General features: G+C 40.4%; 1 protein-coding gene across 1 annotated transcript in view; it reads right to left on the reverse strand.

Moving 5' to 3' along the window:
- The window catches only part of ADGRL4 (adhesion G protein-coupled receptor L4), a 76,492-nt gene that overhangs the window by 33,446 nt on the left and 19,303 nt on the right, over positions 1-23,743 (reverse strand). Inside the window, exon 3 of the mRNA XM_049808966.1 lies at positions 3,113-3,265. Coding sequence (XP_049664923.1) covers positions 3,113-3,265 — 153 coding nt within the window. The remainder of the gene's footprint in view (positions 1-3,112; positions 3,266-23,743) is intronic.

A 23,743-nucleotide genomic window follows, 5' to 3' on the forward strand; every position in this document is an offset into this window, starting at 1 on the left:
ATCTGCTATGGGAGGGGGACTGGGCTGCCAAGGCTTGCGTGAGGAGTCTTCACAGACAACATTCCTGGGCAAAGGTTGAAGAACAGCAGCTTTTTAAACAGAAGAGCATTTGCCATAGCTCTGCAAAAAGCCCTGGCCTTTTAGTAAATATTCAAAACAAATCCTGGAGCTGAACTTTGAAGCTTTTATAATAGCTCCGATCAGAAAAATAATATCACCAACACCACTTAGGCTAGTGTGAAAATAGATTTATAACCTTTTATTTTATTTCTGTGCTTTGTCACTCCTCATTTACTGCAGCAGGCAAGGAAATTCCAATTAAATTAAAAGTACTGAGAACAGTTATTATGTTCGGTCTTGCCAATTACTGGATTGTACCTACATCGCTTTGATTCTTCACCAGTCAGTCAAGACAGCTTGATGTCTACATTATACCTTCTGCTTATTAGTAGCTTGCAAGTGATTGAAAAGTTCAATTGCAAAGGACTAGATGTTCCCTCCCTGTGTCTCCATACTGTGGAAGGCAGCAGCACACAAAGTAGAAAAGAAAAAGCCTACAAATGGCACGGGTAAAAGAAAAGTTAGCAGTGTGGCACAATGCCATATCCCATCCAGTGTACAACTCCCCTGTCGCAGAAAAGGACGTGATGGAGAATGGGTGCCTTCCCAGTGCTCTCAGAAATACCTGAAGAAAACTAATAGTATGTTCCTGGAAAAGGCAGAGTGGCATGGATATCACTTCCATTTTACAGATGGCCATTTTCACATTTTTACTCTGTTGACGAGGGTGAAAAAAGTAGGTTTATATTTCACCTTTTTATCTGCAGCCAAACATTCAATAAAATATGAAGTCTGAGGAAAAAGCATGGCTTTTACACAGTAAATAGATTTTAATAGCTCATGTTCAGGACAGCAGAAAAATATCATCTTCAGAAACATCACATCTCTGCACTCCTTTTTTTTCTTCTCTATTTCCTTTCTCTATCTGTTTTTCTCTCTCTCCCTTCCTAACCTCCGGTTCCTCCTCTATCTGCATTTTTCATTGTCATCTCTTCACCAATTCTGCCTGATAACATGGATGAAATACTGCTGACTCTCAACTCAAAACTCAACATTCTGATTGGATTAAGGGCGAACTGACATTTCCCAAGGCCGTTGTCCCAAGTTTTCTTTTAATCCACTACCTTGAGAGTTATAATCACTTTGTATTCAGAAGTTTAGTATAGTATTCAAAGAGGGGAGGAACACACATGCGTATGCACATGGACTTTGAAATGGACTCACTCGCACACACACTGTGATGTACCACACTTGCACCACTGGAACTCCAGATAGGTCTGATGGCATAAACAAATGGGTTGCATAAGGGCATACTCTCCAAAATTCAACCACCATGTTTTTAAAGTTACTGCCATATATATTATACATATATTAAAGAGAAAACGTAAGACTTTGCAGAACCTGAAAATATTTGGGGGGCCTAAAAACTTGGGTAGTATGGATACTTGGTAGCTCTGTTCTCCAATTTGTACTGGTTAACTTTTACTGTATTTACAGTGAGAACTTTGGTGTTTGCTTCAGCTGTGTGTAGTACACCCTCAATACACTACTGTCAGCTGCTTTTGTGCAAGTCATATCTACTACCCGTAGCAGCAGATCCACTGGGTACAAAATATCCTATTATGGTTTCCCTGACAGATAAAGTAGAAAATTAATTGTGGATCAAAAGGTTGTCTTTAGGACTCACTGCTTGGTAAAGTAATTGGTACACTCGTTTAATGAGAAAAGGTGCCTACAGGTAATTTTTTGTTTCCGTGTGAGTTTTGGAAGCTCTCAGCTCCTCCCACATGGACATGCAAAAAGGAGAAGAAAAGTGGTAAACTAACTCCCAGTAGAGGATAAAGAAAGATGTCTGCCCAGTAAAGAAAAAAAAGGGAAAAAAAAAAAAAAAAAAAAGAAATTAGCAAGCTAATGGTAAAAAGCTAAAGTGACACAAGAACAGTCAGGGAAGTAACTTTGAAGACAAAACTTCTGAAGCTGAGGAAACGTCATAATGTAAGAATCAAAGCCTGGACCAGAAATGGTGAGAATATTTACAGCTCAGTGTGCTAACAGTCTCAATCCCAGCTAATTTAAGAACCATTCATAGCGGCTGGATAAAGCAGAGCTCTTTTAGATGGATGTGAGCAATGGGCAAGAAATGTTGATTAGATCACTTTCTGGCTTAATATGCAGTCATTCCGCTGATATTAAGAGCAGTAAGAAGAGAGGTTGTCAGCACTCACAAGCTCACAGGAGACATATCTAGAATGAGGCACAGTCAGCATAAAGGTGTAAAGGGCAATAGATTTATTTCTCATTTTCCCATTCCCTGAGGACTGTTGCAACATACAGAGAAAATTACCAGGAGTTTGAAAAAAGAGAAATAGTTACAGTTCTTCCATTCAAAGGAAATCCTAAAGGATTGCATAGTTGTTCAGAAATAACATTTTTCCAGAGAACTTTTCCTCCCCTCTAATCTTGAACATGCTCCATCCAACTGTCTCAGAAACAGAGGCTGATGGATGGCACAGGATGTAGGATAACTACTGATCTTGCTCATTGCTTTTGATCAGACCTGAAAAATTACCAAAAATATCCCAACCAAAGCCCCAAACCAAAAGATATTTGGAGCATAGTAGGTCAAACATATAGGGAATTTTGTTGGTCCAGAGCGACCTGAATGCAGAATACTTTGTCACTCTCTTTGTCTTAAGAATATGACCACTTTGCTCACAGATCAGTGAAACAGTGGCATAAATAGGTGGATTGGGGATTTCTGTGTTACCATAACTATATATTAATTTTCTAAAACTGTGACGTGGGTTAAAAATATTGCAAGCAGATTCAAGATTGAAATGTTACTGAAAGCAATGGCAGCTGCTGTGCTATCAGTGAGAAGTGTGGACTTGAACTGGAATATTAAGTCTGTACTGGTCCAAATTGTGGGAATTTTATATCCTGACTCCAAACTTCACAAATCTGAAAGCATCTTGCTAGGTTTCTATAATTAACAGAAGCAATAAGAGAAGAGTGACAATGTAAAGCTAGCTGGCGTACATTAATAACTTACCCACGCAGGAGGTTCCATCATTAGGTACAAAAGTTTGTTGACCATTGCTGGATTTGAAACCAGGCACACACATGCAGAAATAACTTCCCACAGTGTTTGTGCAATTGGCATGCTCTCCACAAGGCTGAGTAACATTTTCACATTCATTATCATCTGTCAAGACATAAATTATGGAGAAATATATTTGCATTTGCCGATTGAAGAAAACAGTAAAGTAAAAGCTTAATTTGGACTCTGGAATTTTATTTATATAAGTTTTGAATGCTGAGCTGGCACTCTTGGTGTTTGTCTATATAGTTTTCCCATTGCTAGGGATGTAATCAGGTGTTCAGCAGCACTCTTCTGCCCTCATCCTGCGTGAGTCAACAAATGAGAAAAGCAGCAGGATTCTGAAGTGAATGGTTGAATTGGATTTTCACTTGGAATAAAGGATTGAGACAAGTACATGTTCTGCCATGGTTGTATGTCACAACATTTTTTTGCTGCCCAAAAATCTACAGGTAGAGAGTCACCCTGAGGATGCATCTGGGAATTTAGAATTAGAGAAAACAGAGCTCAAAAGGGTATCAGGAAGTCACCCGCTTTGTTTCCTAACACCAAAGTAGGATCAATATAGCTAAACTGACAGTTTTTTCCCCAGTCTCTTTTTGAAGACCTTCTGTGATATTTCTCAGGAGTCCCAGATAACAAACCTAGAAAGTTTGGCCTACCGACTGACCTGAGTCTTCAAGTATATTGTTTTTTGTTAGTTATCCCAAAGATCTTAACAAACAGATGAGCAAGATTCATGGCTTGATCTTTACCTCTTAGCAATTGCTGTGCAAGTCATCATTTTTGTACCTGCAAATTTACATAATCTATTTTACAGGGCTAATCCCATGCCTCCAATGATACATGAAAAAGGAACTATATACACAAGTTTTAAGACTACTTCATCTCTACAGAGCCTCTGCATGTGCTGTCATTGAGAGCACGGGGATCCAGCTAGCTCGATCAAAGGTCAAATGAAATAATAAGCTCATGCTTTGAACTGTATCGTTGATCAGTGCAATGACTCAATAAAACTGTTTCCTCTCCAGAATCTTCCAAGGTTCCTGTTCTCTGTTGAATAACTTTCAGACCAAACTTGAGAAAAATTTCCAAAGCTTCCTCACCCAGATGCTCTATTTATCAAACTGAGAGTAACACTCACAATACTGATAATTCCATCTTTCCAAATAGCCCATTTCTCCCAAAGCACCCCAAACCTCTGAAATAAACAAATCAATGAAACTCTTCCAAAGAAGAAGACACTCTGAGTGGAGTTCTCTATTTTCTACAGCATGAGAAAGGAAAAGAGTTAAAGGCTTCCTGAAGTCTACTGGGATTTTGTTCCTGTTCTCAAGCATGAGAATGTTCTCATGTTCTCATAACATGATGAATGACAGGAAAGAATTCTAAGAGGGAGAGAAGTAACAACTTATTGCAGAAGAGGAACGATTAAGGAGTATGGCAGGGAGAAGAAATATGATTTCAGAAAACACTCCCAAGGATGAGTTTCAGAAAGGTGCTGCTTCTTTCCTGGTGGTCAGTGTTCTCATAAGGTATTTACAGACATAGTGTACAGATAAGTAAAGTGTTATGTAAGCTAGGGCATTGGCAAGATTAAAGTACACCAAGAGCCATAAAGTGTTTGCAGGAATACATTTCTGCAATATAACTTGATCAACCCCCCCCCCCAGCATAACCCTGGCACAGGACTTTCTTCAGATTTGAAGTCTGCCATGATTCTGAATGTTACCCAGTTGACTCAGAGATGCAAATACCAATTTGGAACTGCAGCCCTTCTCAGGGGAATTTGGGTCAACAGTATCAAATGGATTACACTCATTATAACTAAAATTGAATGTAATTTAATAAGGAATCCAAGTAGAAAAGCACTTTGCCAACACACATCAACAATATTTATTCTACTCCTTTGGTATTCATGAGAATACAGCAGAGAAGGTGTATGATTTGGATCTTAAAGAATGCCAAAGTAAAACCAAATTAGTTTAAGTGGAATTACGATAGGGAGGAAAAAAATGTGGTGTTGATCCAAGTTCAAAAGCAAAGCATGAGAATATGAAAAACCTAGTTTGGCAGGTGGCATTGCAGAGACCAGGCCACCGGACAATTTACAAATCTTGGTAACAAGGTCCACTTCTTTGAATATTATTTGTGTGTGGCTGGCTGGCTCTCTTGCAATCCCAGTTTGCTCCTGGACCCTGGCATTTCACGACAAAAAGAAGTGGACCATCCTATTTTAGCTGCCAAGTAAACTTGCTCTAAGGAAAGTATTATAGATCCTAGAAAACAGTACGTGTTGGCTTTGGAAAGCTCATGGGAGAGTAGTCACGGAAGATGAGAAGTAGGACACCAAGGACTTCATTCAAAGTAGAGGAATAACAGAGTTAAGGAGAGAAAAGCTACAGAGCTACAGCCTACATGCAAGAACTTTTCTTTTGGATTTGTTTTCTAGGAGCTCAACTATAGTCCTCAAAATCCAGCAATATTACCTTTTTCAGGTGGTCCAAAGAGTTTATAAGCAATATTAAAACGATTCATGCAATGGTCTTAAATAAACTCCTTACAACTATGCCTAATAAACTTTACTGGATTATTGGTGTTTTTCCTGAATATTTAGGATGTCTGTAAGGGGTTTAATGGTGACTGTATTGCCTGAGGAGGCTTGCCTATTGGGAGCGCCTTTTGGATAATCTGAGAAACCTTTAGAACACTGAAGAATAACAGCAACTTACATTGCAAACACAAGAATGAATATTTTAAAGAGTTAAATTCATAAGGAGATTTCTTTTCACTATTCCCATGGTCTAATGTAATACTGAGCAGACCATGCTGGGGGATAATTTACTGGACCACATCCTGATTCCATTGAAATTAATGGCATAAAAATCACTGACGTAAGCAGGCCCAGGGTGGTGCTCGCTATGGAAAACTACTGGGTTAATGAGAAAGGCAAGTGAGGAAGAAGTTTTCAAGAAAAAAAAAGGAGTTTCCTCTACAGTTTGACTAGATGTGTTTAATCTGCCTAATTTCACACAAAATATTTCACAAGATCAACAATGATGGCAAAAATATCTTCTAGTTCTCTGTATAAACAACTTGATTTTTTTCTTCAGACAGCAGCTCAACTAAATCCCAGGGGATTAAAGTAATTTTTCCAAATTTTACATGATTTATAATGTTATTGGATTTGTGATTTAAAGGAAGTCAGGAAAAAACAACAGGATTTATAGATGGAAAAGTGTTTGGTTGTTTTTTTTGTTGTTGTTGTTTAAGAAAATTTTCTGTCTATACAAAGAAGATACTTTAAACGACAGCAAGTGTATAATCCACCTGCTTTGTTGCTACCTAATTTAATTATGGCATGTGCATTCACTGCTGGCACAGATACTCACTGAACACTACAGGCAGCATTTCAGGAATGTACACCCCTTTAAAGATTTTTTTTTTTTTTCCAGTAACTGATGAAAAATTTGGAGACTCTTAGAGACAAGATTGGCCAAATGAAAAGGTTAATTAGTGTAACTAAATGGTAATGCTGCATTCAAGTCTGTTTGATACACAAGACATTTCCTGAATAGCTGAACTGTCTTGAGAAATGACAGGGTGGGGGGCAGCAGGTTGTTTTTTGGTTGTTGTTTTGCTTTGCTTTTTTAACATGGCAATTCTATAATATTTGGATTGCTCTAATAGCTCATTATTAAAAATCACAATATAAGGAAGGTTATAAATAGTTTCCTAGGAAATTTGTGTTAAATAACCCAAAGATGGGTGGATATAGGGATGGTTATGTATGTGTACCTGAATACCTGTAGGATGCTCACATGGTACAGGTGTAAAATAAAACCCATTCTCCATTTTCACCCTAAAAATGCGGCTACTATGTATTTTACTGTACAAAAATGTAATTATGGTTAGGTGGAATCAGCTACTAGCTGCATGTAATCATATCTCTCTACTAGTCTCTTGAAAAAATATAAGGATCTTCAAAAGCAAAAAAATTTGAAAAGCTGATACACCCCTTTCAAACTCCATTTTGAATTGAGGATGGTAATTCTGTATTAAAAGTGCTTGTGTTCATTAATTGAGAACACCGTTGGTTTAGGATTGAGTAGCCCCACTAAGAAGTTTGAGCATTGATGGAAGTCTTCCCTATCACAGAGGGCTATAAATAAAATCCAGTGTTCAAACAATCACTCTTTTACATCAGGTAATATTGTTCATTGTTAAGTAAAGCATGTACGAATTTTGTTTAGTAGTGATATAATACATTTTTGTATAAAGAACATCAATTCTTTTAGAAACTTTAAAACATGTGAATGCAGAAAGGAAGAATGATTTGTGGATTTTAGGGCCATGATACAGTTGGAAGCTAGAGGAATCTGGTAAGATTTTAGGAAAAAAGAATAGAGGAAATTTCTTCTATCATATTCCATATCCTTTCTAAAGTGCAAGTTTTATCCTGTCATATATCCTGTTTTAATACAGTGTGGTTATAAGATTGTAAGCTACAATAGGAAAATGCCAGGGCAACTACAGCTACAAAAGGACATAATTTGTTATTATTGCGAGCATGAGAAAGTGCCTTGAATTATCAATTTTAGGTGTAAGTTTTTTGCAATGCTGTTTAGATATTTTACATGAAATATGTTGTGAGGGAAAGTCTTATGGCAGTAGATTTATCCAAACAGCTTTGAAGGATTTCCATTGCACTGGGCACATCTCCATGATAGACTTTCTAATGATATGATGACATATAATACGAAGAGTTAGTTTTGGGGTGAAACTTGTCATATTGATTCACGATTACACAGAATTTTTTTCTTTTTTTTTCTTTTTGTAAATTTTGAAGTAAACTGTTTCCCCCTTCACTTCAAGTAACAAACAAACAAGGTTGAAATCGCCCATGTTAAACAGACTGATTTGTGCATTTTTCAGTCCTCACCAACCTGTGCAAAATGAGATTTTTTTTGTAGAAGTGAAACTTTGTATTATAGAATCTATTCTGGACTATCTGGCACTGAACTAAATCGAGATCAGCCAGGCTGATGGCCTTCCCTAATTGGTAAGTGACCCGACTGGAACACTAGCAATGGTGGACTTGGAGTTTTGTCACTGGTGAGAGCCACCTGTGGCTGCAGGAGCTTACCCCCGGGGACCCCCCCGGCACGGAAAGCCTGCCCTGGAGCTGCACAGCCTGTGAGCTCAGCCCTTGACTTCCACGCTCCCAGCTTTTCTGCAGAAGAGCTGGAATTCGCAAAGTCTTGGATCAAAACTTGCCAGTTAGACCTACATCTCCAAAGGCTTTCTGCTGAGGCCGTGCTACAGGCGGAGCGCTCGAGGCTCTGGTTCCTCTGCTTCGCCGGCAGGGGCCACCGTCCTGGCTCCCCACGCAGGGTGATCTGTGCTGCGGCCAGGCTGCTTTGCGGGCTCCGAGCTGGATAACCAGCCAGGCTGGCCAGAGAGGCAACAGGCTTCCCAGGGCAGCAGAAATCTGGCTGTTGCAGGTGAACTCTTTTGACACCTTGATGTTCCGGAGAAGGGTTTTAATGAATGAAGAACTCCTGGCCAGAGCTTCAGTTCGATACCCTGAGTTTTCCCAAAGCCACACCTGAACAAGCACAGGCACGACGGTGTGATTTTCAGAAGTTTAATGAACGCTCAACGTTACTAAGGTCCCTAAGCAGCTCATACCGAGGCCGTTCCTGTATACTGCAACGCATTCGCATTCTGTTTCAGTGCATTGCCCAGATGACATTAAAACATCAACAATTAGTTTCACCCCACTCCAGGCCTTTTGAAACCAGGGTTGGAGGCCTCTGGGGCATACCCATCTGTCAAGAACAGCAGTGGCAGCACAGGGCTGGGGACCAGTATCGGACACAGTAGTCTGAAAAGTGGACAGCACCGGGTAGGAAGGAAACGCAGCCAGAGCGGCTGGGGAATACATTGATTCATTGCATCCGGCTGTTCTCTTTCGACAGCAGCCTCTGCTGCCAAAGCCGCTATGGAGCCCCTGGGGGAAACTAAAACTACCCTTCCCTAGTGTAACCCTCATGGGAGAACAGTACTTGAAGTGCCTCACTTAACCCCTCAAAAGCAAGGAAATGAAAGGCTTCCTGTAAAACAAATTCCAGTGCTACTCACCCTGCTGTGCTTAGCTTGTCTGGAGGTCTCAGAACAGTGGGTGATCTTACATACATTACTTCTGTGCTGGAGGACTGCGCATCTACAGCCATCGCAGCCTGAGTTAAGAACAGCGATACCATTAACAACCTTGCCTTTCCTTCCTTGTGATGCGTTTCCATTAATGGTAATTTAACACAATTTGTTTATGATTCTCCAAAGATTCAGCGTTCCAGTTTGGTCTAAATCAGCATGAAAGAGTAGATGCTTAGAAAAACCACTTGAGACTGCAGAACTGGGCTGGAAATCTCATTTAAATATGAATTGCTTTCATAATGGGCCCAATTCATCCCTGTCCTACACTGGGGCAGGGGACCATGCAGTTGCCGCATAGGAAATCTTGCCACTGCAAGCTCTGTCTTGCTAAAATTTCGTAACTCTCTTCCTCCTTGCAAGAGCTTTCCACAATGCCTTCTCAGGATGCTTTTATAGCTTGGCAGTGTTTTTAACTGGTTTGAACCTGATGGCTCTGCAGCTTGCTGGACTCCTAAAAGTCCTTAGTTGAGCAAACAAATATTTTCTCTTGCATTCTTCACAGGCTGCGTGTGTAGGCAGAGATGATTTCAGATCAGCAGTTCTTTCATGTTTAGCTGAACTAAAGGGCCTCACAACAAAAAATTCCCTTAGTCCCAGTTTAAGGGACAGGGCAGAACGGTTTAAAAGAAAAAGGAAAGGTATGTTCCTACATATTCAGAACACACTCAGAGAATGGACAAGGTTCGGAGAGGTTAATATATTATCTAAACCGCTTCCCTCATCTCTTGCTGGTATTTTCAGACATTACAAATTAAACATGAAAAGCATTTATTATTGGGTAAGTGCCAGTGATAAAATTGTCACTTGTTTAGCCACACAGAACAACCTGCCTTTTCAACACTTGTGAAGTATCGCAAAAGGAAAAATCTATAATTTGTGGTCACTCATGTGTGAAGAATAAGGGGTGGGGGGGAATCTTTAAAAGTGCTAGTCCTTTTCTGGAAAGAAACCATTTACAGAGACAAGCGTCTGCAGGAATTTGAGAATAAAAAGGAACAGGGTGCTCAAATTACTGAAACAGAGGGAAAGGAGGGAATAAATAGCTGTTGGATGGCTGTGCCCCACCTTCTCCGCAGTACTGGCTCCCCTCCTCCTCTGGAGAGCAGGGGTCTATGGGCACTGGAGACAGCAGCAACGCTCCCCCCACGCCCCCAGAGGAGAACTTAGAGCTGCACTGACCAGCAGAGACTCAGCAACAAAGCTTCAGACCTGTGCAGCTGCAAGTGGGGAGCTTCAGTTTGGGTGTCCAAACCCCAAATTAGTTATTTATTGTCTGCCTGACACCCCTTCCGTGACCAGGTCAAGAGGGAAAGACCTATGAGCGCTATGAAGATTCACCCCTTCTATTACAGGCAAAAGTCAGAGCTGGTCGGGCCTCCCCTGTTGATATGGCGAGCAGGGTGTCCGGGTACCGGTCGGGGTGCGGGTGAGGAGCACAACCCACACTGCAGCTCGGGCACAAGGGACGGGGAGCTGCCGCTCACTCTTTGGGGAAGCAGACCACGACCTCCTTGCACCGGGAGCACTCCAGGCTCCCCTTCTGCCTTCCTCCCAGGAACGTGGCATTAATTCACCAGCTGAGCACCTGGCCTGATGAGCTGTTAAAATGCAAAGCTAAAGAAGGAGGGAGATTGTTGCAGAGTAATGTCAGAGACAGTAAGATGGAAAAAATCCAGGATGAAGATGGTCTGCTGGTGTTCTCAGACTGGATTTGGAGGTGAGGAGTGACGACCGGATGAATTCTCTGGAAAACTGGATTATAGACACTAAATAGGAGGGGCTAAAACAATAATTCCATTTTCAGTTCCAGTCACACGCAGGTCCTGGTTAGCCATAGTGTGAACTCAAACAACCCAAGGCTCCCATCTGACAGGATGTGAACAAGTGAGATGTCACCACTCAAATCTAAACATTTCGGTCCCAAGCAAGAGATAAAACAGAAGGAAAACAGCTTAGCAAACACTTTGATTAAGGGGGAAGAGAAACTTCCAGGCAGCACTTTCCCAAATTTCAAAAACAAACAAACAAAAAAGCTATTTATTCAGAAAATGCAGCTGGGAAACACATCACCACTTTACAGCTTATATATGAAACCCACTGTGGTACCATCCTGGTATGGGTAAGCGAGATGTGAGAAAGGGGGTAAGTGAGAGACAACACAGCTTAAATGAGGCAGAGGAACATTAAGTGTTATCCGATGAGCTTTATCAAACTCACTACAAGCCTGCAGCAAAGGCTGTCATAAGAAATAGCGGTCTTCTCTGTCAGGATATGGACTTGTCCTTCAGTCACACAGGACTAAGTCCTGGGGTCCTGAGCACCACGTGGCACCAGTAGGACTGTGTTTTCACCATGCCGGGGAGCCGGGGCTGGAAGCACCCAGATGCTCATGGAGGATCTTCGTTCTGCTGCTCTGGGAGCCCTCTGCAGAACGCAACGGGTGGTTGCAAATATTTAATGCCAATGACACTGTGAGGCATGCGAGTTCATTGCACAGATGGCATGTGGTGGTGGACACAAATGAGAAAGTACATGGAGCTATGTAATGATTTATAAAGTAACTATCCAGGCACAGAGCTGTTTGTACATTAAAGGTACTTTTAATTGGAGTTGATGGAAACGATTGACTGTCATTTTGTTTGGGGTGGTTCATATTATACATTTGGGAGGCAGAAATTAAGATCCAGTTGCTGAATTCCTCCCTAGAATGGGCAGATGGCTGTGTTTGAACTAAAGGTCAAGCTCAGGTTCATCTCTAATTCTGAAGGAGGCTTTCCCCCAGCTGACCCACTCCGTCACTCCTTCTTGCGGCAGGCTCCAAAATAGCAGGAATGTTTCTGTGTTTACTTCTAAGTGAACAGAACATGCTCGTGCTTGGTTTCAGTGTGTGAAAAGTCTGTTTCCACAACAGGGCCTGACCTCAAACTCACTACTGTCCAAGGAGTTGATCCCGTTAACCCACATCTTTGCTTTTATAGAAGCAAAGGGGAAAAACCTGCCAAGAGCAGAAGTCAAGAATGAAGACCACGTTGCTCTCCCTTTCCTCACCCCACCCAGACCTAATTACCAAGGCCCAACCTCAACATCCTGGCAGACACCCTGCGTGAAGCTTACTACTCAAGAATTAGGCAGAATGTAATTAAGACACACCATCAGTTTCTTGGTTTACCGCCTTCAAAAACATGGAATTAAAACAAGGTGAAGTGTAGCCAAATGGGAATATGCTGGATTCAAACTGCCAGCAGTGTGCAGGTGGCAATGTTTTACTGAATGCTATCAGCAGAAGGGTTTTAGAAACCTCCCTGTTACTAAAATACATCATTCCCAATCCAGCTTTCACTTTTGTTGTTAACTCGCTTGTTTTCACCGAAACTCATCCTTTAACTGAAAAGTAAAGCCGCACATGCACAATCAGAATATTTCTGCTTAAAGTGAGCAGCACAGTGGTCCCTTACTGAGAGGGGTTTGCCAGTGGATAACTATGCCCCCTGCAGAACCGAGTGGGCAGCCCAAGTAGAAGTTCTGTTTTAGTGCTGCAAATAGAACTGTATTTCTGTATTTAAGAAACAAAGCAAAAAAACACAAAACCAAACAACCTATAGCCAGCCAGACAATATTTGCATTGTAATTTTTCGCAGACTTCCCACTGCATTTTCCATTTACCATAACACTGGAATAGAATCAGCACCATAAAAGTAGATGTATCAGAATGTGAGGCTGACATCTTGTTTACACTGTTTAACCCCTTTTTCAGTTTATATAAATAAATGCCATGATTTATTTATGCTGTGTACACATATCCGCCCAACACTCCAGTAGCCACTGTATAATAGCGTTCAGGAAAACAAGACTCAAAGTTGTTGTTCAATTCCCAGTACACCTGGTTCTTATTTCCAACACTAAGTTCTGAACACTCTGTTTGCAGAACTTTCTGAAGTATGGCACATTCTGTTATTTGTCTAAATCCAAACTTTCTTTTGCATATTACATCAGATTCTGTAAACTGTCTTGTAGAGAAAATAGTTCCTCAGTAGCTGCAAAGAGATTGCATGCTACCATGCACCAAATCTTGGGATCCGTCTGAACTACATCCAACAGATGTTAAATACATCTAAAGAAAGGCAGTATAAACATATCAGGATTACTCTGTCCATATCTAATCCCCAACAGCTAGTAGATGGATGTCTCCTACAGCCAGTTACACAAGGGTCATCACTTAGATGTTGTGATCTCACTGGCTTCTTCAGCAATGCCCCATCTAATGGCAAGTGAAACACAAGGCTGGAAGTCAGGATGAACACAAGTTCCTACGTCTCACACTTGCAGACTACCTTCCTGGCCCTGGGGAGATAAACTCTGTCGGTTTACATTTACCACTGTAGCAGCATTTTTGGAAGGGAAAAGAAAAACTGAACTCTACTGAAAAGGTTTTTGCTAAATCATGATATAACTAGATTTAAGAGCTTCTGTAAGAAGTCTTTATTTGGGCAACAGGGACAGATGCATATGTAGAAAGGACAACTGGGCTCATCAGTGTTTAACTATAAGTCCCTCTTCATGCTTTTGAACCTGCTACTTAAAAATAGGTGGTATGTTATGAAGTGCAGGTGTCATTGTACTACATTATCTTCAATAAATTTTGTCCTTTGAAAAATAATCTGCTGTAACGTATCTGAAACAGTATTAAAAACATTTTTTGCTTTTAGCTTTGAGATCTGTATTATGTTCCATTTTGGATTTAAAAAGCAGAATACAATAAAAGATGTGGTAAAATTGCTTTGAGAGAAGTAATAGCTCAAATAACATGGAAGGCCATAAAACAGTGACTACAGAAACTATTTTTTTTCCATTGTGGAACAGTAGTCATTGATTTCTGAAACCACAGGCTAATTACACTCTAAGTGGACAAAGTACTTTAAGGACTCTAGTCTGGGCATCAGAGACATTGAGTTCACGATGTACTTTTGTCAAACCCAAGTTATAGTACTCAAGAATAGCTTGATGAAATTTGATTGCCAGTACTATTCAGGAGGTTCGATGAGGTTGACCTCATGCTTGTCTATGAGATGCATGGACCTATATTGCTCTAATTTAATATTAAGGTTAGGTCATTAGAAGAAGATAACACCAATAGCAAAGAATACATTCTTTTTTTAATTATTATTATTTTTAAAGTCAATGCTGTTTGATTCTTGTCAAAAATTACATGTGAACTAAGCATCTTCTACAGTGGCTCACATAGCTTTCATGTAGCTTGGTGACAGTGTCTTTTTTATATTAGCTCTATTTGTAAGTTATCCCATTTAAACACTCTGGAATTCAATAGCTTCACTACTGGATAATAGACTAAATCACAAAAGGAAATAATTTCAATCTTTAACTGAGAAAAGCCATTAATTACTGGAAAACATCCAGTCTCCAAACCTGAAGATATCAAATATGGTCTGGCAAGGAGGAGACAATTAGTCTGAGGAATTCTACCCAGAGGGAAAACATGCCAGCATTACTTCAACTAGACTAATGACTTCAACAATAACCACTGAAGTATTTCCAGCTACTGTTAATGGCATAAGTATTTAACTCCATGGTGAAAATTTCTTAAGTACTGACAGTGATATTCTCAGAGACTGACCCCAGTGGTTCATTTCTGGTAACAAAGGTCACTATAAAAACATATAGTGTTTGGTGTCCCATTCCATGTGTCTCCCCCCTCCCCGCCTTTTTCTTCCAATGGAAATTAAAGCTAAATATAATGGTGCAAGTGGAATTAGAGGTTATAAAACTCAGAAGAAGTTAGGTCTATGGTACTGCTTGGACTCAGTCAAAGAGTTGCAGTTTTTGGGGTAATCATAGTAATTTTCCCATATAATAGCCAAATATCATCTTAGTGGAATTTGCTCATTTGAAAAGTATGTAGCCCTCCTTTCTGGAGCAACCTCTTCCAAAAACCAGACTGCTCTAAAGGCCAGATTTCCTCTTTTATCTCTCCATCCTGAACCCTACAGCTGTCAAGTGATGGAGCCCATGGTCTCATGCCAAATGGTCTTGATAGCTCTTTCTGGACCTTTCTTTCTAAGGCACACAATCTGGAAAACTTTAGCTCCATGTCAAATGGCAGAATGAGTTAACCCAACTCAGGTCCCTTAATGAATTTTGAATGTGAGGGTAGTATATAGCATCCTATTTCAATCTAAAGTGACTTTTCCCTTGCTGACTGCACCAACAACTGTGATCTTCAATAGTTGTTACACACTAGGTTGAAATACTCTGCTTATTCATAATCACTGTTGTCTACATAACTTTGTCATTTTCTAGTGAGCATGTTTATCCTTAGGTACAGGGGCTACGGACTTTATTATCCCAAAGGTATGAAACACACTTACGCAAAAACATAGAAGTTCCATTAGAAAAATATCTACAGTTTGGACAGAAGTAATACTTATGACAGGGAATAATGTTGAAACGTAGCACAAGTCAGAACTGAAAACACTTTCAAGTTTGCCTACCATAATATAACCTGCCACGTGAAGTGTTATTATATGCATTTTATACCTGGGAGTACTGACAGGCAGGAGGGTGTAGATATGTTGTATAAACACTGTGTATCTTTCAGCAACTGGAGATACGCCTGTACGCCACAATGGAGGGCTGCACAGAGCTCAGAGGCAGGTCATACTGCAAGCAGCCATACCACGTTAGTGCCGCTCTCTAACCAGGCCAATTAGCCCTTTAAACACAGTCTCTATTAGCCTGGACATAGCACCGTGCTGCACAGCCACACTATTGCTTGACTTGGTTTATCCAGTACTGCACAGTGTCAGCTCAGCGGACCCTTTGAGACAAAGTCCCAATTAGAAAACACAGAGAAAACACTGCTGCCACTGATTAAAATGAGAGGTATAACTTGCATACTAAGAAGGCAGAAGCCACAGAAAAGGAAGATTGTCATAAGGTACTGAATAAATGCATGTAAACCAACAGATTTCCACAGACTGCCATGCTGGGGATCTGTCAGAGAGGGAGGCACTGCAGAAACCTTCACCAGTAGTTTTCCAAGTATTCCTCAGCTGCTGAGTTCTCAGTTGGAAATGCTAAAAACTTGTTTCCCAAGCAAATAACTCCAAATAAATAAATAAATAAAATAGTAGCTGCCCTTCATTTATTGAAATAAATTTCTCAAAGTAAGCGCCCAAATCTAAGTTCAAGCAAACATAATCAAGATAACCTCTTGATTATCATATAGACTGAACTTGCAGCAGCATTGGGTAGATTTCTACAGCATGTGTTATGTATCCCTGAAAATTTGGCCATTTATTAGATATGTGGAAGAGTGTTGCAAGTTTCATATTTAAAAGTGTTGGACAAGAAACTGATTTGGCAAAAAGCAAAAGTAAAGACTGTTACTTTATTTTTAATTCAGGAAAACTATTACATCATGTATCAAATGTTTTGTTCATTAAAAGAAGTCATTGCCTTTTGTCCTCTGCGCCTGTCTCTGGCTGTACCAGCACAGGCAGTTCTGTAGGATATCCTTGGTTTTGCTCCAGAAGTCCCAGCTCAGTCAAGATACTGAAGATCCCAGAATAGCTTGTTGGGAAAGGTTCCCTGTGCCTGAATTTGTTGCAAACTTTGTGTTATAGTAAGCATTAAACATTTCTTTTGTTTATTCAGTCAAGTGGAGTAGGTTTGCATCTCCCATCTAAATACAGAGTATGCACAGAGAAAAGCGGCATTTAAAAGACAATTATTTTCAAATGGTCAAGCTGTTAAATATGAAAATACTGGATTAGAGGTTAAATTCTTATTCCAGCTGCCTTGGCTCCAGATCAGGCACTGTAAAGTCAACCTCAAGGATCTCCTCCAGAGACCCAGTGAAAGATCTGGGATAGGGGACAGCTGGAGCCAGGGAAGAGGACATGTTGGGGGTGGGACAGCAGCACACACTGCTGCAAAGAGGATAATGCCAGGCTTTAGAAAGGCTGACATTTTACAGAGGGATGACTGTTGTTCAGAGGAGGGCTTTACCAGTCCTCAAATCCACCCAGGAATTTGAGCAAGGAAAGGGCATTCTTTTCCTCTTAACTGGTGACATCCGTGCTATATCTGTTAAAGGCAAGGGGCAGAGTCACCCTGTGAGTTAAGGCCCAGGAAAAAAGGAAAAATTGTTTTCTAAGGAGGTCCACTTTTAGGCCATTAAACTGAAAGATAACGATGGGGCTTTGAGGAGCAACAAATTTCTTCACAACTTCATTTTGTGCCTGTTTTAGCCAAAGGCTGCACTGTTGTGTTATTTTATGTTTGAACATACCCTACTCTGACAAGCCACTGAAGTCTTTAAAGTTTTCTCATCTTTACTGCAGACAGTACTTTGATCTCAATGCCAGAGAAGGTCAACACAAGAACTTCAGAATTAGACTTGTTTACATCCAACATACAATACAAATAAATGAATGTGGCAAGGACATCCCAGGCAGATTAAATAAGGCCACATTTTCCTAGTTCTACTTAAAATGTTTTTATTTTCGCCAACCATTGTGCAAGCAATGTCATCATTGAATCCAAAGAAATTCACTTATTGAAGTGTCCCCCCTCAAAATGTTTCATCAATCGTAGCCCAGAAGGGCTCTGTCATAGGATAATTGCAACTTGGCATACCAACAAAGAGCATCGAAACGTCCTCAGCTTCCTTATCTATACAATGTGCAGGGATGACAGCCATTTTATTAGCTGAGATATTGTTACCCCCATCAGATAGTGTGTTTTGTTGCTTTGATGTTTTCTGTCACCATAGCAGAGCTGTCCTTTTCAACCGCATGTTTAAAGAACAGCTGTGGTGGCAGTTTATGTTCCTTCACAATAACACTGCCTACAAACATCTCACAGAAAGAGGCAAAGGGTGTACCAATTGCACTTTATTGGAAAAAGGATGGGAAGAGCAAATGGAGTTTCTGCCACAGTTATTTCTAGTCAAGACATAACTGTGGAGTCATCTCTTGTCTACATTTGTTTCCTTGAGGAAGAAAAGATCACTGGAGAGTGAATTCCCTCCGAATGGACAGCCAATTGAGAAGCCACCCAAAAATTATTTCAGCCATCCCTGTTCTCCTGCCTCCACATACAGTTTTATTAATCCACAGAATATTTAGTGAATTAAAATAGCATTTGGGGTAACTGCTTATATTTAACACTTCTCCACAATAACTACAACTATTATAACACTCAAATATGTATCTTACTTCCACACGCTTGCTTAGATCATGCAGACTTTGAAGGCTAACAAGAAATCTGTCATGCAGAGCAATATGCAAACCCATTTAATTTTCTATTTAAATCCTTCCTGACAGAGTGGACTTTTCCTGAATTTCAAAACAGCAAGCCTGTTAACCAAACTCCGAAGGTGGAAAAGTCTGCTTGTCGACACCAGGCTTATCTCACTGTACTATCACTTGGGCAATAATTATATTAAGTGCTGCAGACACAATTTAATAATTCAACATTTGCCAGCTGCTACTGAAGACTTCCCATCTATACTAAGCATGGGGAAGGGCTGTGGACTCTCCAGTGGACTGCATGACAGATTCTGTCCACTTCTTTTATGTCAGCAGTGCTCTAGCACACCAATTTCTGTTGAGGGATGTTGTTGGGATGATAATGGGAACAGCACAATTAGAAGTCATCAGCCCAGCGGGAAATCTCATCTTTGGTGGCTATTGGGCAAGAAGTTGCCCCTGATAACAAAGGGCAAAGTAGGCAAGAGTAAACTGTTCTGGCAAATACAGGCAACTCTCTTGACTTTCATAGTTCTATGGATACAATATGCCTCTAGAGAGTCAAAAGGCATTTTCACTGGTGCCAAATCCAACAGCCCTGACATAATGACACCCCCCCCCCCCCCCCCAAGTAATTCCCAGATATGAAATGTGGGTTTGCCACATTTTTCCAGGTCTATGTTGCTCTTCCTTCTCCTGGAAGGCAGATCCTGCTCCTTCCTTTACACGGTAGTCTCCTTTCCTGATTTTCCATCTCCATCCATACTCCTGAAGCCACCTCCACAACTGGAGGTTGTGAGCTCGATGCACCCTTGAAGATGTGACCTTGAGAGACTTACAGGTTTCATTTTCATTTATTGACTTTGCTATAGACTGTGGGTGGAAGCTGGGAGAATCACTTAACCTGCCTTTGTCTCAGTTGCCCATCTACAAAATCCTTTCTTCTACCTTGTCTGTTTTGATTTAAACAAAACAGACTCAAACTCCTAAAGGTCACATGTGCTTCAATAACAATATGAACTCCTTTGGCACCTTCATCTTGTTTGGGTAAGTGTAAACCAAATAATGAATCCTAAGAAATGAAACAAACTGAAACTTCCTTTTGAGCACTGCTCTCCAGAATGTTTTTACTTTGAGTGAAGGATGGTGCAAGAATAAGTTGCATAGTTAGAAAGGTACCTTTTTTCCCCACTAACAACCAGAATAAAAAGAAAGCTCTGTCATGGGTTCAAGTAGTTGGGAGATTTAACCTTGAATACCCTTTTGATATCGCAGAGAAGTCACATATTGCGCTTATTTGTTTCTAAGCCCTGGAGATGGTCTGGAGACACAGAGGGGAGGTACTCCAGCCCAGTCAACGGGTGCCCCCCTTGCAGTAACACTTTCTCTCAAGCAGACCAAAACCCTCCCTAAAGCAAAGTTTCTTCTCCCGTGCAAAAAGTTTTCTAGCATGGAATTTAAAATAAAAATTGTGGCCAAAAAAAGAGGGTCATGATAGTCTATTTTGAGTGGAATTGCTTGTAATTTTTAAGCATCAGTGGGCACCTCAAGGCTACAGTGCTCAGTGCTTTAGAAATGCCTTCAGTATATGAAATGAATAATTTTACAATATTCAGTATTTTTTTAATTAAAGCTTTAACTCCTGAAGTCACATGAACAACTCTGATACTCAAAGCTCATACAAGACAAAACAAAACTATCAAACTCCTAGCAACAGAAAACTTCTATTTTAAATAAAAGAAAACCACGTATTTTCCTATTTCCAGGTTCCTGGTTTTCAGGGTACATGCATACAGAAGATCTGATTCACAGATATATAGCTTGGCAACAAAGCTTCTGCAAATCCAGTGGCCCTAACACTTCTCATGAAATTCTTTGATTTTCCAGTTTTGCATACACACCCTGGGTATACCACATATTAGACCTCTTGAAAAATTAATAAAATATGAAGAATTACATAATTGTACTACCTCATTTTGCTGACACATTTTTAAAATTCTCCTCACAAGAATTTGATAGATGATAAACTAACAATAAAGAGAAAGGAGACTAACAAATAGTTACTGGGAAAGTCAAGGGCAGAGGATTACTTATTTTGTTATCTGTACATGTTCCTTCAAATAACAGCTGCTGCCACACTTCAGACTTACAGCTCTGACTAACACCTATTGACAGACTTAGCTCATGCCTGCCTGCCTGCCTGTCTGCCTACCTGCTTCACAAAGTAACTATGTAAGGGTCCCACCTTGCTGCCTGCAGTTAAAAATATGGACGCGCTTACCCTCAGCTGCTTTTTTTTCCTTCTGCTGCTCATTGCCATGATGTCTGCCTACATCCTGAAGCAGACTGTCAGTAGAAATCTTAGTGCTGTTTCCACTTCCTTCCCTTTTAATAGCTAGCTCAAGAAAGAGGTAGTAAATTGGCATCTGGAGTATTGGGGCCCAGGAAACTACTCAGCTGCAATTGAAATCTGGTGCATGTCAGGTGTGACGAGTTCTGGGAAAAAATGAGAAACTTCTACAAATGAACTGCAACTGCCAGAATCACAGAACGGTGATGAAAGGGGCTCTTCAATGAACAGAGTACTCCTTGGTCACTTATAAAGGATTATTCAATTATCTAATAATTAAACTTTTAGATAATGAAATATTATTTAAAAGAAGGAGGGAAAAAACCAGCAACAAGGACTTTGCTTGAGCAGATGTAAAACTGACACATCTGCCTCCCTTGATACCAGCAAATTGGCTCTTTCAATATGTTTCATTTGTTCTCCTGCCAATTGCTGATCTCTTGTCAATTTACTCTCAAACTTGGAAGAAAATTAAATGGTTTGATGACATATTGGTTTCTGTATTTTATCTTTGAAATGCAAAATATATATTTCAATTAACTTAGAAATGTTTCACATCTTTGAAATCTTTGCAGTTGCAGGATGTTGGGCTTGATCCCCATCTGGAATATAAGGGCATAACTCCATCTAACTATATTAAGCTAGGCAGTTTATCACAGCTGGTGATCTTGTCCATAGTTTTTCCACAGATTAACATAGAACATGTCATATACTTATTTAGAAATATGTAGTGTGAAAGGGGGTGACTCCCTATATGCTTTAGGCATGCTTAAAAATACCTACAGTAGATGATTGCCTAAAAATGCTTCCTAATAGCCTTAAATACTCAAAATGAAACGATGGAACTGTCATCACAGCAAATCACACAAGGAAAGAAAAATGATAGCAGCATTAACTGCATCAGCCACCTGCTCTATAATGGTTATTAAAATGATGGAAACAGTATGTTGGCTATGCCATACATGCAGGCTAAAATCCCCAGCAGGTCCAATATTCCATGCTACAAGTTGTAATTTATATGCCTGTAATTTATACTATACTATAATTTATACAACATTTATCAAAACGCCGGCTGGAAAAGACTGGCTACTGACTGGGGTACTCTAATTCCTTGTTCTGTGGCTACTTATTTCTTTAGTCACAACTTGACAAAAGGATTTTGGCACCAAAAGCAGGACTTTGACAAATGCCTGTGTGTGCTCCTTGATATGCTCAGGACTGCCTCAACCCTGCCAGCAATCATCAGTCCAGTCTCTATTTTTTAGCAATGCCTCAATTCCACTGGGAACTCTTTGCCAGGGGGATGGGGTCCTATAAACATAATACGCCTAACACACCTATGGGAACCTGTGCTATGCTCGGTGCAGCTGCAGTCACTTTTATTCAAACACAGGAAGAAGAAAAGGAGCAAGAGAAGGAGGTGGTGGTAATGTCCTCTTCATAAGCAGTATTTTAGCATGGAGGAGTTTAAAAGCAGTCCGAACCAAACCTGCTCTCCCCTGGTCCTGAAAAGCATCCTAATGACCCAGCTGCAGGCAGTACCTGCGCAGAACACAGCCCATCCCTCCTGCTGAACTGCTGCAGTTCCCAAAAGCAATTCAATCACCCCGAGCCCATGAGTGCATCTCTCTAGCCAGGCAGGTAGTGTCTTCATGTGGGAGTCTTGATTTCAAGTTCCTGCCCTAGGGATGCCTAATGTATTTTATCCAAGAATCGTTTAAAGCAAAATAATCTGTCATATAAATGAATGGAAAAAGGATCATTTTCAGAGCCACTGCCACTATGGATGGCCGATATAGATGAAAGTGCTTACATTTAGGCATTCTTGACTGAAAACAATGGCTTCTCTCTCTTTATGCTAAGTTTACCCATCTGTAAAGCAGACACATTACAGTTTACCTAACTCAGAGAAATGGGATAATACAACTTTGGCAAAAGAAAGGCTCCATCACATTGCTTTACTAGACATAAAAAGGTAATATGAATATATGATTTTAAATCAACATTAAGATAGTGTAGACTCCAGGACATTTCTGATATTGCTTTGGCTGGATAATGTAATTCATTTTCTAACAGGTCTCTCACCGTGCTTGATATTCCACAGAGCCAGCCTGTGTTACAAGATGTACATAGCTGATCTGCTGAGAAAAGAAATCATAAACAACACTTTATCCTGCATTATGTTATTCATGAAAGCATTATTCCAATCGGTGCAATCTTGAAGCATGGGTTGGATCCTGGGATCATATAGTCATGCTGACATACCCCAAGTTAGTCTGCCTTAAACATTCTTTAATTCCAGAGGAGGATGGTGGTGCAAAATCTTTAAGGCTGTCATATCTGGTTTAAAACTTCCTTATCTTTTTTTTTTTTTTTTTTTTTTTTTCCTTTTATTTTCCTTTCCTCTTGTGTTTTTGCATAGTTGCATAAGGAAATATCTCATTTCACTGTTACCCATACTTTCCTAAGAGAGCGGTCTGAGCAGGGTATTAACTGCACTGGCAGTTAGTTTCCAGGGTGGAAGTGACAGCATCTGCCTCTCTGATTGTCCACAGCACAGGAAGTTTGGCTTTCGGGAGCTCTCAGAGCAGGCACGCAGCACGGCAAGAAACAGGAACCTCTTGAGCAAGTTTATGTTGGTTTTTTTCCAGGAGCTGGACTGAAATTTCTGCAATATGTACAAAGCGTCCACACATTCCTTACAAGTCAGCCATCACATATTTCCAGTAGCATTGTTTTCACAGG

This window comes from Accipiter gentilis, chromosome 8 (assembly GCF_929443795.1).
Source record: "Accipiter gentilis chromosome 8, bAccGen1.1, whole genome shotgun sequence".
NCBI classification, from domain to species: Eukaryota; Metazoa; Chordata; class Aves; order Accipitriformes; family Accipitridae; genus Astur; species Astur gentilis.